This window comes from Homarus americanus, unplaced genomic scaffold (genome assembly GCF_018991925.1).
Source record: "Homarus americanus isolate GMGI-L3 unplaced genomic scaffold, GMGI_Hamer_2.0 scaffold33500, whole genome shotgun sequence".
Taxonomy (NCBI): Eukaryota; Metazoa; Arthropoda; class Malacostraca; order Decapoda; family Nephropidae; genus Homarus; species Homarus americanus.
The window spans coordinates 636,516-652,647 of record NW_024725170.1 but is presented as its reverse complement, the minus strand read 5'-3'; the positions used below and the strand labels follow the sequence as shown (position 1 = coordinate 652,647).

Genomic DNA, 16,132 nt, shown 5'->3' with positions numbered 1-16,132 from the left:
CACACTCGCACGCACGGACGGACACACGCACGGACGGACACACGCACGGTCGGACACACGCACGCACGGACGGACACACACGCACGGACACGCACACACTAAAATTTCACGGAAATTTCTTCGATCTTCCTTCATTCTATCTATGTGCTTCTTTCTACTACGCTTTCTCCCTCTTCGTCATGTGTTAGTTTCACCTACAGTAGTCTCACGCACTTCACGTTATGTCGTCTTGTCTTTGCTGTGTCAATCTTCTGCATTTCCTCCCAAATCACGGACCTTCTGTCCACATACGTCACCCCTCAACTTGCCTTCGCATTTTGTTACCTGTTTTATTCCTTCTTTCTTCCTGGTTCATTCCACTCTTCCCCCTTTGATTCTCTCTCTCTCTCTAACAGGCAAACCCTCCCCCACCTTACTCTTTCAAAGCCTGCCAGGAAGAAGAAAAAGATACAGACTAACTTCTATTTTTGGACAGTACACTAATTGAATTAAGGAAGACCAGAAGGAGTCAAGGATCAGAAGTAAGAAGACGTTGCATCACCACTCTTGACTTGAGACTTCTGAGGAATCACTGGAGGTTAACCTTGACTTGTGATGTGTTTAATTATTTTTATATTTCATAATTCATCACTATCATCATTATATTGTTACTAATTTATATTGAACTAATAGCATTACTACCATCACATAGGGTGTACAAACTATCCATTGGCCCCACACTGTAGGAACATAATATTCTCCTCTTTTTATGGTAACTCTCGACTGTAATTCTCCTATACAACCCATATAAAACACTACTTTCTTGTATATCTTGCTTTTACGTGTAAATAACCTTCTAACACTCATCATGTTTATCTTTTGCCGTCACGAACTCCTTTTTCCTGACTGACTGACTGGCACAAACCCCAATTCCGCTGTCTTGTGCTAAACATTTTGTTACTGAGTGCACATTTATCAGCCGCCGCCTCGTGCATATGTACATTCCAATATTCCATACACAGTTCTCTCAGTCGCTTTGTGTGCACATCGTTCCTCCACCCCGTGCAAACAAATACACACCTTAACGCCGCCCTGTGTAGGTTCGCTGGTGCACGCACGAGAACACACACACACACACACACACACACACACACACACACACACACACCCACCATTCCGCCGCCCCGTGTGTACGCTCTTGATAAATTAAGTGTTGACAAAGTTGGGGATGCCTGATAACTTCAGCCGTCGCACTTCAAAGGGAGGCAAAATTCACTTTATAATGTGCCAGAACATGGAAGAATTTTTTATGCATATTTTACATCTTGTAATTCCTTCGTGTCGGAGAGGGAGAGGGAGGAGGAGAGAAAAAAATACACAGCGCCGAATAAGGGAACACCGACCAACGCAATTATCACAATATGCGACACACATTTCCGCAAACGGTGATAAGAATTTTTGGGTAGGTGTCATGAGGCATGGCTGGTCAAATCACCGAAAAAAAATTTTGACATGTGGAAAAAAATACAAAATTTCGTTTCCATTTACATAGCAACAACAACAAAAACAACAACAAGGGATTTCGAAATATGATCATTATTTCCTATATGTCCGCCTATTTAATTCTTCTCTCTTTCCACATATTTCGATAATTTTTTTTTATCAGTAAAATTTTCTTTCTTCGACAAGTGGTGTAAACAAATGGATTTAAAAACATTGGCATTACTTTCTGTCTCCGTCTTTCTCTCCTACTTCAACTTTTCGCTTCTCGAGAAAAAAGAAAAATTCTTCAACAACATTTAGTCCCCTGTTGAGAGCTATATAAAACTAGTCTTTCTTTCTCTTTTATTTCCTTTATATCTGTTTATCGTTTATCAGACTCGTTTAATATCTTTATTTTGGTCATTTATTTATTCTCTCTAACGTTTATTTATTTAATTTTTTCATTTAATCTCTCTCTGTGTCTCTCTCTCACTACAATTATTTCCAATACAGAAGCTGCGACCGCAATAGAGAAGGGAACACCCGGGACCCGAGGGGCAAAAATCCCATGAATGCCGCCGTATACCACACAAAGGTGGATCGTATGTATATGACAATCAACGCAGCCAGGGGTGCATATATTCCACTTTTGTTCAATCTACGGTTGTCTATGATACCATGCATCTACTATCTCGTTCACTGCCACCAGTTAATAGCCTAAAAAATACATATGTATCCACCCAAACCATCTGAAGTCACATAGGCTATCACAATCTGGAATGATACACCATACAGCATTTAAAACTGTCAGTAAATTGTGCCCAGGATTTGAGAATATTTTTTCGAGTTTTTCCCCTGAAACTTGTTGGTCGAAAAATGTGAACCAAACAGAATGCATATTTAAATTTTAAAAGAGTTGAACTGTAACAATTTGCATTGAGAAAAATCTACAATTAATACATATACAATGTAACGAATGAAAATACTTTTGTTACTACAGTCATTAAATAAGTCTTTTACAATGCAACTAAGTCTCTCGAAAAGACAATACCATTGGGCAAATATAACTGGGTATCTAAGCTGTAAGAGAAGTTATGTTTGTAAACTGTACATCGCTACACAATGTACAAAGGTCTCCAAGCGTGTCAGTATATTAACAACTCGAGACAAATCTGACCCGTCCTGACTTTCCCGTCAATTCCTTCATTCAGATCAAACTCAGAAAACAGCTGTGACGCGTAGCTCCCTAGTGGACGCCTCTCAACATCTGGTCATCACAAATACTACCGATTGGAAAATGAACAAAACTTTATCACAACATCTAACTGTGAGAAACATTATACGATACCCAGAGTCCGTACCCTACATATACATCCGCACCCATGAGATACCAACACCAGTATACCCATGCAGTCGTACCATTTCCAAGCGAGATACTAAAGGTACTCGGAGGTAAATTTTACGAAAAACAGGACTGGCCAGATGAGAGCCAGGACTTCACTCGAAAGGACACTTGGACGGTCCAGTAAAATTCAGAGACTGAGGACGTTGTATGAAAGGTTAAGTAAAAGTGTTAAGGAGTGAGTGAGGGTCAGCGGTGGAGGAGTGGGGGGGGGGGGTGTGCATTCTTAACCCCATCCCCTCACTACCACCCACTTCCACTGTGTGCTCACTTGTTCAGTCACTCGTGTGCTTAGCCATTTAATAAGCCAGTCGTGTTTAATCATTTTATATATCGTGTTTTTAGCCATTTAACTCATCGTGTATTTAGCCGTTTCATCTATCAGGAGGTTAGCCATTTCCATCTATCGTGAGCTGAGCCATTCAACTAGTCTTCATCTCAGCCATTCAGGTCTTCTCTGTTATAGAACCGAGCAAGGGGCCAAGGACTTAAGCGGGTCATTTGCAAAGGAAGGAAGGTAAAAACCTTATAAACGGAATTAGCATATTTAGGAATTAATCAATGTGCTTTCGTCAAGTGGTGCGTTGCAAGCACACCCGACAAAGACGGAGGCTTGTGGTCCAAAAAATCTACAGGCTGGAGAAGTATTCATGGAGCCAGCACGTGGATATCGGCAGCAAATATCCAATAATATGTAGAAGGCAGCTATTCTATTTAAAGAGCCAGCAACAAGACGACCTGACGATCTCTCTCTCTCTCTCTCTCTCTCTCTCTCTCTCTCTCTCTCTCTCTCTCTCTCGGGTGAGTGAGTGTGTCCTATGAATGTGAAAGTGAGTCACCAAATTCTTAGGGTCCATTAGGGGCAGTGTGGAGATATCATACTGAAGACTAAACCCTTTCCCTTATCCACCTGTATGATTAGGTACCCTTATATAGTTGGATTGACCGAGAGATCCCTGATCATTGGACGGCAACTGGACTCGGAAGATGGGACAGTTTGGCGGGAAGGCGAGTGCCATGTTCATTTGACTAGCTCTTATATCTATTTTCCGAAGTTATTACTTTAGTCTGTTGGGTCCTGTTACCTCTACCCTGTCATATGGAGAGGTGCAGTCTTATCATAGTGTTGCATGGACTTGTTCTTCTCACCGAGTTTACGCAAAAAAAAAACTGTAAAAGGCAATGTTTGCAAGAGATGGAACGTTTAGTTTATCAACTATTTTAAAGATTTAAAACCACGTACTTATTGTTAGAACTGAAGGTCATTATCAAGAGGAAACTCTATCATTGGTCTTCATCTGAATCACTACAACACGGTTTTGTGATAGTTTTCTATGTTCGGCAACTGGCGACTGGAGGAGCCGAGGCCAGTCTGGCAGACCCCGTCTTGTGATTGTGTAAAATGCAACATGAAAAGTTACCTGTGAAGAAATTTCTGACGTGATTGCATTAGCGCCACAATTTTGCGAATAGTTTATTAACTTGTAGGAGCCGGAGTCTTCTGTGACGGAGGAAGAGTGTGAGCGCTAATAGGTAGACCCCGAACCTCCTGACGCTGTTGCTGGTCCCTGCCCTCACAAGGTCCACCTTTTTTAGTCGCCACACCCTGGCAGCACGGTCAGGAAGTTACAGTGTTTTATGGATGGCTATAACTTTATTCCATGTTTATACCTCGTGGCGACGGTCGAGAATCGGCACTTTTACGAAAAAAACGTTATTTATACAATATTTTCTAATGATGTCAACATTAAACTTATGAGCTCTATCTTTTATTAATACAACAAAGAAAACTAAACTAGAAGTCACCAAAATAACATATATGATACACAAAAGGGAAAAACAATTCGTGAAAATAATTTTCATGAGATGGACTTTAATACAATCAGTTTATCATGTTTAAAGTTCTGCACACACTACGTCCATATAACATCAATTATCAACATTATTATTATTATAAGCGGCAATTAAACGAAGCAAATATGATTGAATATACTGAACAAATTTACAATATTATTTAAACAAGTAATCACACTTTATCTTTTGTTCAATTTAGTTCTACATCTTAAATGATTGAGTATCACACCTGTCATAGTAATTACTCCAATTCATCAGCAGAGTGCATACAAAAAGTAATATTTATGAGTTTGTTACTTTTACATTCACCCTTTACAAGATCGACATATTCAGATACAGACATACAGTACTGACAACACTGTGATAATTACACCAGGACACTAAAACACTCGGATAACTTTACTGTTCACTTAAACTCAAAACACACATTCAAAATAATTCGCATTACGCAGCTAAACCCACTTATATAACGAAATTCACGCTCAGCACATTTAATTATGAAATTGAAGTTTAACTTATTTAATAATGAAACACTATGTGCTCTTTTAGCATTCACAATTTTTTTGGGGGGGGAAATTATTTGATGTTATACAAGCATTATAACCGGGAGATCAACATTCCAACGACTATTATTATCCCAGGGCAAACACGCGGCATAATATTTTGATGTATGTATTACTATAATGCTCAGAATATGTATTTTCTTGTGGGTTAAAAAAATATATGAAAAACTGCGGGCAATAATATAATAACAGAGTCAGGAGGGGGCTAAGCCATCACCACCATCATCACCATCCACGCCACTATCATTACACACACGTCACCATTAACATCATCACCTCACACACACGTACGTCACCATCATCATCACCACACACACACGTAGTACGTCACCATCATCATCATCACCACACACACGTACGTCACCATCATCACCACACACACGTCACCATCATTATCACCATGGCACAAGCTAGCACTGATACACTCACGCCCTCGCAAAATAACAAAAAGAAAAACCGCCTATACAGTATGTTTTCTTGCAGCTCCCTGGGCCACACACCTCAGTGAGAGAGTTAAACACCCAACAGGAACAACACAGTAACAAACAACAAACTTGATAACGATTACCTTTAACAATTAACCTTCCCGCTAATGGTTCATCTCAGTTTAAAACACTAATTAATCCTAGCGGCTGAATCTTTAATTACTTGATTATCCTACTCATTAAATAGCGACCCCTTTCCTCTGATAGTTAAAACCTTCTCTCCATTGTTCCACTAACCCTTACTAATTTAGTTTTAAATTATCTCTTGTCCTTGACATAATTGATGAAGCTTGTTCTTCCTTCCCTTGACTTACTAATTACATCTCAAATATGGATAGGTTACGGTAAGATACCTGTAGCAGGTGATGGTAGATGTAGATAACGACGTGACACCTTAAAGCATCTGCTGTGGGTGGTACAGTACAGTACTCTTACTCGGGCAGACTGACGCGTGTTATTTTATCATACGTTATCTTTGTCAACATTAATCCATTAGCAACCCAAAACACGTGAAGCAGCCACAATAAAGCACGAGAGTTTCACAGTACTTGAAGCCGCCTCAGTCACGCTGGGAAAGTGGATAACTTTCATTAAATGGACTACACTAAAAGCATTAAGAGTCACCTAAATTAAGCCAACAGTCAGAGAAAGATCCTCGTATCTTACAAGAGTTGGAATATGTTATAATTTTAATAACTATTATAAATAAAACCTCTTGTCCCCTATACCTCCCTCATCACCACTCTCAAAAATAGCGCTATTAGTTTTTCTCATTAGACGGGTTTCATCAACTTAGAAAATATCAAATATCGTCATCACCTTCAGAATAACCTACATGAGACATATACAGGTTTAAGTCCACCGTACTTAAGTATTTATTGGTTTACACCCACCAGTTGACACGGTAAGTCAACTGTTCCCGGGTATAGTAGAGGTGTGATAACTCCAAGCGAACCTCATCCATCTGCCAGCCTTCAATAACTAATGCTCCGGTGACCACATCAGTGATATTACCAAGTGTAAATTATACCATAAATACTTTGTGCTTATCGGTGGATAGCTCGAGCAAAATAATAGCTCCATAAAAGCTGATTTATACACCCAAGGACCAATACACAACAGCTGTTCTGGACCCCTAGTGTCAAGTGCTACACACACCAATGTTTCATGTTGTGGGGGATAATGGTGAGGGGTATACGGGCCCCGTTATCATCAAAGGTTCTTAGCGTCTCTTACTTTGTATCCTTCTTGTTCCCATCATCAAACATGTATCCACTTCTTAGACAGTTACACAAGTCTAATGTTTGTCTTACCAAAATCATTCTTATTTTAAAAGTTTTTATAATAACGTTATTCACTAAAATTCTGCTAATTAATATCATTATTCATATCGTTGTTAATATAATTACCCAGTTACTGTCATTATCGTGACAGCTATTAGCATTTTCTTTATCAGTCACACTCCTTACGCTCCTACTAAGTAATATTAATCACCAATTTGATATCTCTTTCTCTCTCATTATAAATATTACTACTGCTACTTTCTCTTATATCAAAAATAATCCTTCCCAGAATCAAGTGTCAACATACCCAAGAAGGTCGTGGCCCCGTCCCTCACGTCACCAAGGTGTGCTTCACCAGCTTACCTCTGGCCGCTTCACCACTATTTACATAAAACTTGATTACGTGGGAAGCAGGTGGTGTCCTGTCGATGGCACAGGGCAGCTCGCCCCCAGGTAAAGCTAATACTTCCGGCTAAACCACTTTCCTGCAGCTACGCCGCCCGCTCCTACCAGTACTCACTCAACAACTTGTCTCCATACCTGTCTGTTTGGCTGATGCAGACCGTACTGTAGGTTAATATAGATGTCAGTGTCAGTCACGGCTAATGCTTGCTTCGACATCCGGAAGTTTGTAGCGCCTTAGTTTTCACATAAACGCCTCATTTTTTTTAAACAATAGTACTATGTCATAACCTATCGTGAGAAAATAAAAACAATCAGGGACTAATAAATAAGGAGGCCAGTTCAGCTCCGGATAGTACAAATTATAGCGTGGGACATCAGATAGTGTAAATACCCACTACCAAGCGCTCCCCAACAAACAGGCAAACAAAAATTATGAGACGAACTGTGACAAGATGCAACCTGGTGTGTAGCCAACATAACGGCTCACACGGGACCTCGGGAGATAACAATATACTCGCTGTATTGTGGACATGACGTCAGCCTCGGCGTTACTGACATAAGGCGGATTCCTTTCATGACAAACAACTTTTTAAGAAATATATTCGGCACCCGTGTCATATTGTATCACGTCGTAAGGGTGCCGAATAATTTTTAGTGGGTGTACAAATGGTTACATACTGTACAAAACACTCACCCTGTTTGCAAATACACAGCGGCATTTGCTCCCACCGTATACATACATTTGGGTTTTCACTCGGTACACACACATATACATGCGTTATTAGTCGACACCGATATACATGCAATCTCAATCATTCCAGTCATTAAACACAGGGTTCCATACCGGTCAACACACCCATTAGACACAAGGGTTCATATGTGTCCTCTCACCCATAGGCTATAGTGATCCATATGTAATCTACATGTGTCAACGCATCCACTAGACACAAGGGTCCACATTTGTCATCCCACCCACTGGACACAGGGCTCTATGGACTCTACCTACACACATACGCGATGGACAAACAAAAATATGTATTTTCGCTCCATTAAAATATTTGTGTTAGTAAAACCTTCATTCCGGCCTGACAGCTTGTCACTGTACAGCCAACACATATTGCCTGTACATATTACCGAGATGAAGATTTATCTGTTGAAACAATGCCTTCTATTAATTAAGGTAGAATATCCTGTTTACGAGGTATTTTCTGTAGGAATGTGTCGACTGATTAATTTAGAAATATAACGCGCCGTGTGCACAAGATCATCAGGATTTACACTATTAAAAAAATGACGGAGTTCTCAGTACAGTGCACCAAATTTTCCTTCGATAAAAATATTCAAAATTCATAAGGCTGTAATGGAGGCGACTGGAATTGGTGAAATCATATACGTGCGGTGTCATCTATATGCTAATAGTACACAGTTGAACCCAGACAAGTGCTCCACCAGGTACAGAATGAAGCTCTACCCCTCACCTGTTCTTACCAATATCAAAGTGCCTCGCCGTTGGTCAATTCAAAACTTAGTAATATCTTGTTTTAATGCAGGCGGTCGCTCTGAGTTATTTTATTATCACACACACACACACACACACACACACACACACACACACACACACACACACACACACACACACACACACACACACACACACACACACACACACACACACACACACACACACACACACACACACACACACACACACACACACACACACACACACACACACACACACACACACACACACACACACACACACACACACACACACACACACACACAAACGAAATCAATTATATCTTTAATATTCCCTTGGTGAACATCCACATCAAATGCCAAGTTCCAACAAAACAGACCTCGTATTTTTTTAGGTACTGCTCAAGTAGGCCTACCTGAATTTGATATTCTTAATATAAGCCTACCTATTTTTCATAATGCTAATCTACGCCAACCTTGTTTCTTCCAATTGCTATGTATACTAAAATTACCAGTTATTTATATTGCTAAATTGGGTCTATTTTAATGGGTTCTGTTCATTACAACACTCATAAACACACACAAAGCAAGAGCATTAACTCCTGGCCGACTAATGAGACGTTCAGCAGTTGGGTATATTGTGTTCACTTAACGGTAAATGAGTTTGTATAAGGTTTATCGAAATAGAATTAATAATTACTTGCATATAATCGCTTTTATATAAATACACATTTCATTATATATAAACACAGACATGGACATACACGCACACAGGGAGCACCCACACAGGAATACACACAAGTAAACACACAAACATACATGTGTTCACGGGGCGTACTATAAAAAGTGGACATACGAGCAGAAAAAGCTGGCGGGTGCGTGTAAGCCGAGATGTTGTGGCCGTCACCATGGAAACAGGCATGATCTCTGGGACAGTATAGTTGTCAAGAGGTAAAATTACCTACCTTGTGGGGAAGAGAGAATAACACCACACTACCGCTCTCAGACAGTACCTCCAGTCACACAGGTGGACCTAGTATTAATACCTCGGTAGGAATAAGAAACACCCACTAGATATGAATTAACTCCGTGATAGTGTGTCGGAGGTTAAGAGCCGCAATGGTCAACACCGTATACCTGTAGCCGGGATCTTCAAAAAACTAGCAGGGGGAAGCACACTTGACCACCTTGGTTAGAGCGCATCCACTCATGTGACGCCCCACGAACCCCCCCCATCCTCTTTTCCTTATCTTCTTTACGTTGGGTTAAATAATAAACAAGAAGCGTCATATCAGGGGAAATTATGTTGCCATTTTAGTTCGAGCAACGATAATGAGTTTAATGTCGAGTATTCTTTGTATCTGGTTGTAAAAGAGAATAATAAGCTTTCGATAAGACATGAAGGAGCTTTTGTGTCCTGAAATAACTTGATGGGAAATTTCTGGTGAACAAAATGTGCCGTGGAGTTGACGCAAGAAGCCACGATTGGGTGAAGAGGTATTGTGGTGGAGGTCACGTGGGGAGGGACAAAAGATATTTACCTCCAACCTTTTAGATGAACAAAGAAAACACATCGTGCGTGCGCGCATGAGTAACTTTACTCATCTTTCTGTACAGGGCAATACACTGAACAGATATATACAGTACACGACAGTACCAGGTGGAATTTGATGCATCTTTCAAGTGCACCTCAACATTCAGGTAGCAGCCTGCAGCCCTAGGGCAAAATGCAAGAACTGTCGTCGTGTACACAATGTTGTGGTATTCCGGCGGCCGTAATACAATGGAAGAAAAGTTTACCTATAATTTAACCCCCGAGTACGATGGCATATCTTGAGTACGATGATTCAACACCTTGAACACGATAACTTAACCAACTGAGTACTTTAATTTAACCCCTTGAGTACGTTTATTTTAATCCCTCAATATGATGACAACCTCTTGAATAAGAAGATTTAACCCTTTGAGTACGGTAACTGGACACCTTGAGCCATTGTACTCAGGGAGTTAAACTGCTGGGTGGTATACAGTGAAGGACTCTCACTATTATCACTGGCTGATAGTGATGGAGTACTGACCAGCATTACCATGTACTACCGCAACAACTAATTACCCACCACCAAACACTCACTACCATTACTCACAATCGATCACTCACTATCACCACCAAACACATACCATCACCACCAAACACACACCATCACCACCAAACACTCACCATCACCACCAAACACACACCATCACCACCAAACACACACCATCACCACCAAACACTCACCATTACTACCAATCACTCATTAACACCACCAATTACTCACCATCACCAATCATCACTACCGTAACACTGACCTTCACCATATTCTAACATGACAGACGTAGCCAGGTAATTAAAAGGTCTGATTCCAGCATTAGGGCAAAGAACGTCAAAGGAACAGGTGTAATTAGTAGTTTCTTTTAATCTAATTACCTTGGTACTAATTAGACTCAAATGCAAATTATTTTTACATTTATATCTTTCCACTTTCAATGTCGATATAGATGGCAAAAAATGGATTGGTTTATTAGTGGAATCTGTCCATTACTTTCGCTTCTCACCTACTCTTGTGTATACGAAGCTCAGTAGTCAGAGTAGACATTCAACCTCATACATAACAGTAGATCATATATGTACACAATGCATCATCGAGGTAAACAAAGAAACACCGACAAACATTTCAATCGCTGATATAAACATTTAGCAAAACATTTATTAAAGTGATTATATAAATATTTAACCACGGAAGTTAACATCCAAGAATTACCCCTAAAACATCCCATCCCGGACGTAAATATTCAATCACCAATACACACAGTGAAGGTAATACCCAAGCACGGAGGAGGAATTACCCTCGTAGCGTCGTAATTAATGAACGAATTCCATTTTGATGATGAAACAAAATAACAAGAGCCGATACAGTAAATACTTTGAACCCATTGCTACTGGGGAAGGGGGAGAGGGGGAAGGGGGAGAGGGGGATGGAGGAAGTGTGGAGGGGGAAGGGGGAGAAGCGAATGCCACCACTACAATAAACGCTTTAATTCCATTGTTACAGGGAGACAAATGAACGGCGGTAAACTCCACGTGATCGGGTCGGACATTACCTGTGTTTTGGGAGAGCATTGTTGCACATAACTAATTAATCAGGACTAGGGTCTGCCGCCCACCTGCCACCGCCACCCAGTAGCCAGTCAGCTTCCCTTCCCGACAACAACCACCACCATCACACACACCTCACCCCTCCAATTACAACCTCTCGTCAGCGTTTATTTAACTCTTTTTTTCTGTTTGTGGGGGAGGTTGAAATTCTCTAACTAAAAAAAAATGATTGAAGTGTATTTATTTTTGTTTATTTTTTAATACCAGTATTTGTTACATTTTGTATATACACGTATTAATACACCACAAAGATATATACTGTACATGTGGAATCATATATTCAAACATACATACACTTTCACCATAACGGGAGGAGTGTCAGTTTATGTTAGGATTAAAAGCGAAAAAATTATTAGTACCTGTACTGTAATAAACAATCACTGTGTGTGTGTATATATATATATATATATATATATATATATATATATATATATATATATATATATATATATATATATATATATATATATATATATATATATATATATCAGTCTGTAATTAGTACATGGTGATTAGTTTCAGTGATAACCTGTGAGTGTCACTCCCAGGGGAACACCGCTCTACGTCACGGGAAATCATTCTTGCTTTTTAATTTAATTCTGAAATTAATGAAGTGAAAAGCTTAAAAATCAGCTTTTGATTAAGCATTGATGAAAATATGGGAACAGTACAGTAAATATTCCTCCTCACTCTGCAGCTTGAGAAAATAATAACTGCTATTAATTACAACCCTTGAGATGACGCGGCAGTACAGAAGTTCCATTGTTTTCCCCGTTTTCCCTTTTATAACTTTGTGATTTCCATACATTGACAATAAGAAGCTTTTGTTTCAACAGCTTGATGGTGAGGCGTTATCTTTTATATTTAAAGACCAGCCATGGAAACTACATTAGATGTGTGTGAAAGGCAACATGTGTTAAGGGAAGAGGGCATGAGGACTAGGTACCATGATAACTGGGTGCTGGAAGGAACTGTTGCTGGGTGCTGGAAGGAACTGTTGCTGGAAGGAACTGTTGCTGGGTGCTGGAAGGAGCTATTACTGGGTGCTGGAAGGAGCTATTACTGGGTGCTGGAAGGAACTGTTGCTGGGTGCTGGAAGGAACTGTTGCTCGGTGCTGGAAGGAGCTATTACTGGGTGCTGGAAGGAACTGTTGCTGGGTGCTGGAAGGAACTGTTGCTGGGTGCTGGAAGGAGCTACTGTTGCTGGGTGCTGGAAGGAACTGTTGCTGCTGTTTGGGTGCTGGAAGGAACTGTTGCTGGGTGCTGGAAGGAGTGGGTGCTGAAGGAACCACTGTTGTTGGGTGCTGGAAGGAGCTATTACTGGGTGCTGGAAGGAACTGTTGCTGGAAGGAAATGTTGCTCGGTGCTGAAGGAGCTATTACTGGTGCTGGAAGGAACTGTTGCTGGGTGCTGAAGGAACTGTTGCTGGGTGCTGGAAGGAACTGTTGTTGGGTGCTGAAGGAACTGTTGCTGGGTGCTGGAAGGAGCTATTACTGGGTGCTGGAAGGAGACTGGGTGCTGGAGGAACTGTTGTTGGGTGCTGAAGGAGTGGGTGCTGGAAGGAACTGTTGCTGGGTGCTGAAGGAGCTTATTAGTTGGAAGAACTGTTGGGTGCTGGAAGGGAGCTGGAAGGAACTGTTGCTGGGTGCTGGTTGAACTGTTGCTGGAAGGAACTGTTGCTGGGTGCTGGAAGGAGCTATTACTGGGTGCTGGAAGGAGCTGGTGCTGGAAGGAACTGGTTGCTGGTGTTGAAGGAGCTGGGTGCTGGAAGGAACTGTTGTTGGGTGCTGGAAGGAGCTATTACTGGGTGCTGGAAGGAACTGTTGCTGGGTGCTGGAAGGAACTGTTGCTGGGTGCTGGAAGGAGCTATTATTGCTGGAAGGAACTGTTGCTGGAAGGAACTGTTGCTGCTGGTGCTGGAAGGAGCTATTACTGGGTGCTGGAAGGAACTGTTGCTGGGTGCTGGAAGGAACTGTTGCTGGGTGCTGGAAGGAGCTATTACTGGGTGCTGGAAGGAACTGTTGCTGGGTGCTGGAAGGAACTGTTGCTGGGTGCTGGAAGGAACTGTTGCTGGGTGCTGGAAGGAACTGTTGCTCGGTGCAACTGATGCTGGGTGCTGTTAGGAGCTATTACTGGGTGCTGGCAGGAACTGAAGCTGTGTGCTGGAAGACTTAGAGAAGCTCTCCACTAAAACCCATTGCCGAGTCCTCGTAATTTCTTGAGTTTTTGTACGACTTTCAGGTAATTGGTCCAATTACTAAGTTAATTTTCCTCTCCATGTTTGTGTTAAATTAATTGGCCGCAGAGTAACCAGTTAACAGTTATTAGAGTGTAGACCGTATTAAACCATTTAATATTAGAGGTTGGGTAAATTTTGACGGAGAATTTATATCGAGGGAAAACTTTAATAATATACGACAACTAGTTTATCTTTCTCATTCTCCACAACACATACGACGACGACAAACGTTGTTATTACGATCAGGAAATGACACAATATTATACAATCTATATTTATGCCTTTATCGCAGAATACTTTAATTAAACAAAATAATGGTAAAACTTGTTTTTTCAAGTGTACGTTTTTCGTATACCAATATCACCAAAAATTGTGTGTGTGTGTGTGACTACATACAGGTACAAACACACACATATTCACACTGATGTGAATTACTCGTACCAAATTAAGAAGCGAGATGCGAACGAGATTTCATATTAGGTATGAAATTACACAGTATTTTCCCTGGTGAACAACACACTTCTTCCTTGTGGCTGAGGCCCATAAGGGTTGAACTCGAGGCCAGCGTTAGCAGCTTGTTTACAAACGTTCCGAGCCGAAGCCGTGGCTATGTCTGGTGCCGCTCTCTGGTTGCCTAGGTAACGCCAGTGGCCGCTGGGGCTTGCCCTCTGCCTCACCCTGTCCAACAAAGATACCTGGGATAGGGCGGACCATCACACCTGGTGCAGGGACACACTCACCTGATGAGCCACGTACAACCAGCTAACCTGGTGTAGGGCCACGCTAACTTGGTGCAGGGCCACGCTAACTTGGTGCAGGGCCACGCTAACTTGGTGCAGGGCCACGCTAACTTGGTGCAGGGCCACGCTAACTTGGTGTAAGGCCACGTTCATCCAGTGAAGGACCACGATCACCTGGTGCAGAGCAACGTTCACCTGGTGCAGAGCAACGTTCACCTGGTGCAGAGCCACGTTCATCTAATGAAGGACCACGTTCACCTGATATACACAACAATAACGCTTACAAGTATATCCTAACCATCTGCTCAGTCACAGTTACCGAGTATATCTTCAGACCAAATTTACCGGAAAGCCTCTCGTTACTGCCCAAGATTACCTGGCGTATGCTATAAGGATCCCTGACACTGTTTACCTGTAAGACCTTAGCCAACCGACCCGCACGACCTACATACTCGTCCAATAAACCTGTTTCAGAGCTGAGGTTAGATCAATATACTAAAGGCTCCCCTGTGCCTACCTTTACTTCATAACAATGATGAGATTTTTAAACGGCACTCCGAGTTTACGTTTACCTCCATAAGGCTTCCATTAAGTTTGATTCTCTATGGCTTCCAGTTACCTTGATAAGACTTCCCTTTGCACACTCAGGTGTGTGTTTCAGGGTTCTTAATTGAAGGTTATGGAGTCGTGGAAATTTTAATGAAATTTTCATGTTTTCTTTCCGCTTCTTCTTTGTCATTTACGATTTCAAAGAATTATATTTTTCTCCATTCCTCAGGAAGGTATAATCGACTTTTAATTATATCATCTAATGAAGGAATATAAACATTAACAAAAATAGGATCCATCTATAACCAGTTATATTTATCCCATTAAGATTGTAGGGAAATTAAGATTCCTTTCTATTACAGATTCATAGTAATGTTGTGTTTTATTCAATACAAACATCAGAAACTAAAATCATAATGACTTTAACCCTGAGAGTAAGTGTCAGGAGGTGAACACATCAGCGTCACCTCATA

At 41.1% G+C, this 16,132-nt stretch overlaps 1 protein-coding gene across 1 annotated transcript; it reads right to left on the bottom strand.

Annotated features, from left to right (window-relative positions):
* Positions 1-13,069: 13,069 nt before the first annotated feature.
* Positions 13,070-15,688, bottom strand: LOC121864756 (flocculation protein FLO11-like). Its single transcript, XM_042363923.1, has 5 exons — positions 15,683-15,688; positions 15,138-15,347; positions 14,954-15,048; positions 13,835-14,218; positions 13,070-13,595 (listed from the first exon to the last, which is right to left on the bottom strand). The coding sequence occupies exons 1-5, from the start codon at positions 15,686-15,688 to the stop codon at positions 13,070-13,072; spliced, it is 1,221 nt and encodes a 406-aa protein (XP_042219857.1).
* Positions 15,689-16,132: the final 444 nt, after the last annotated feature.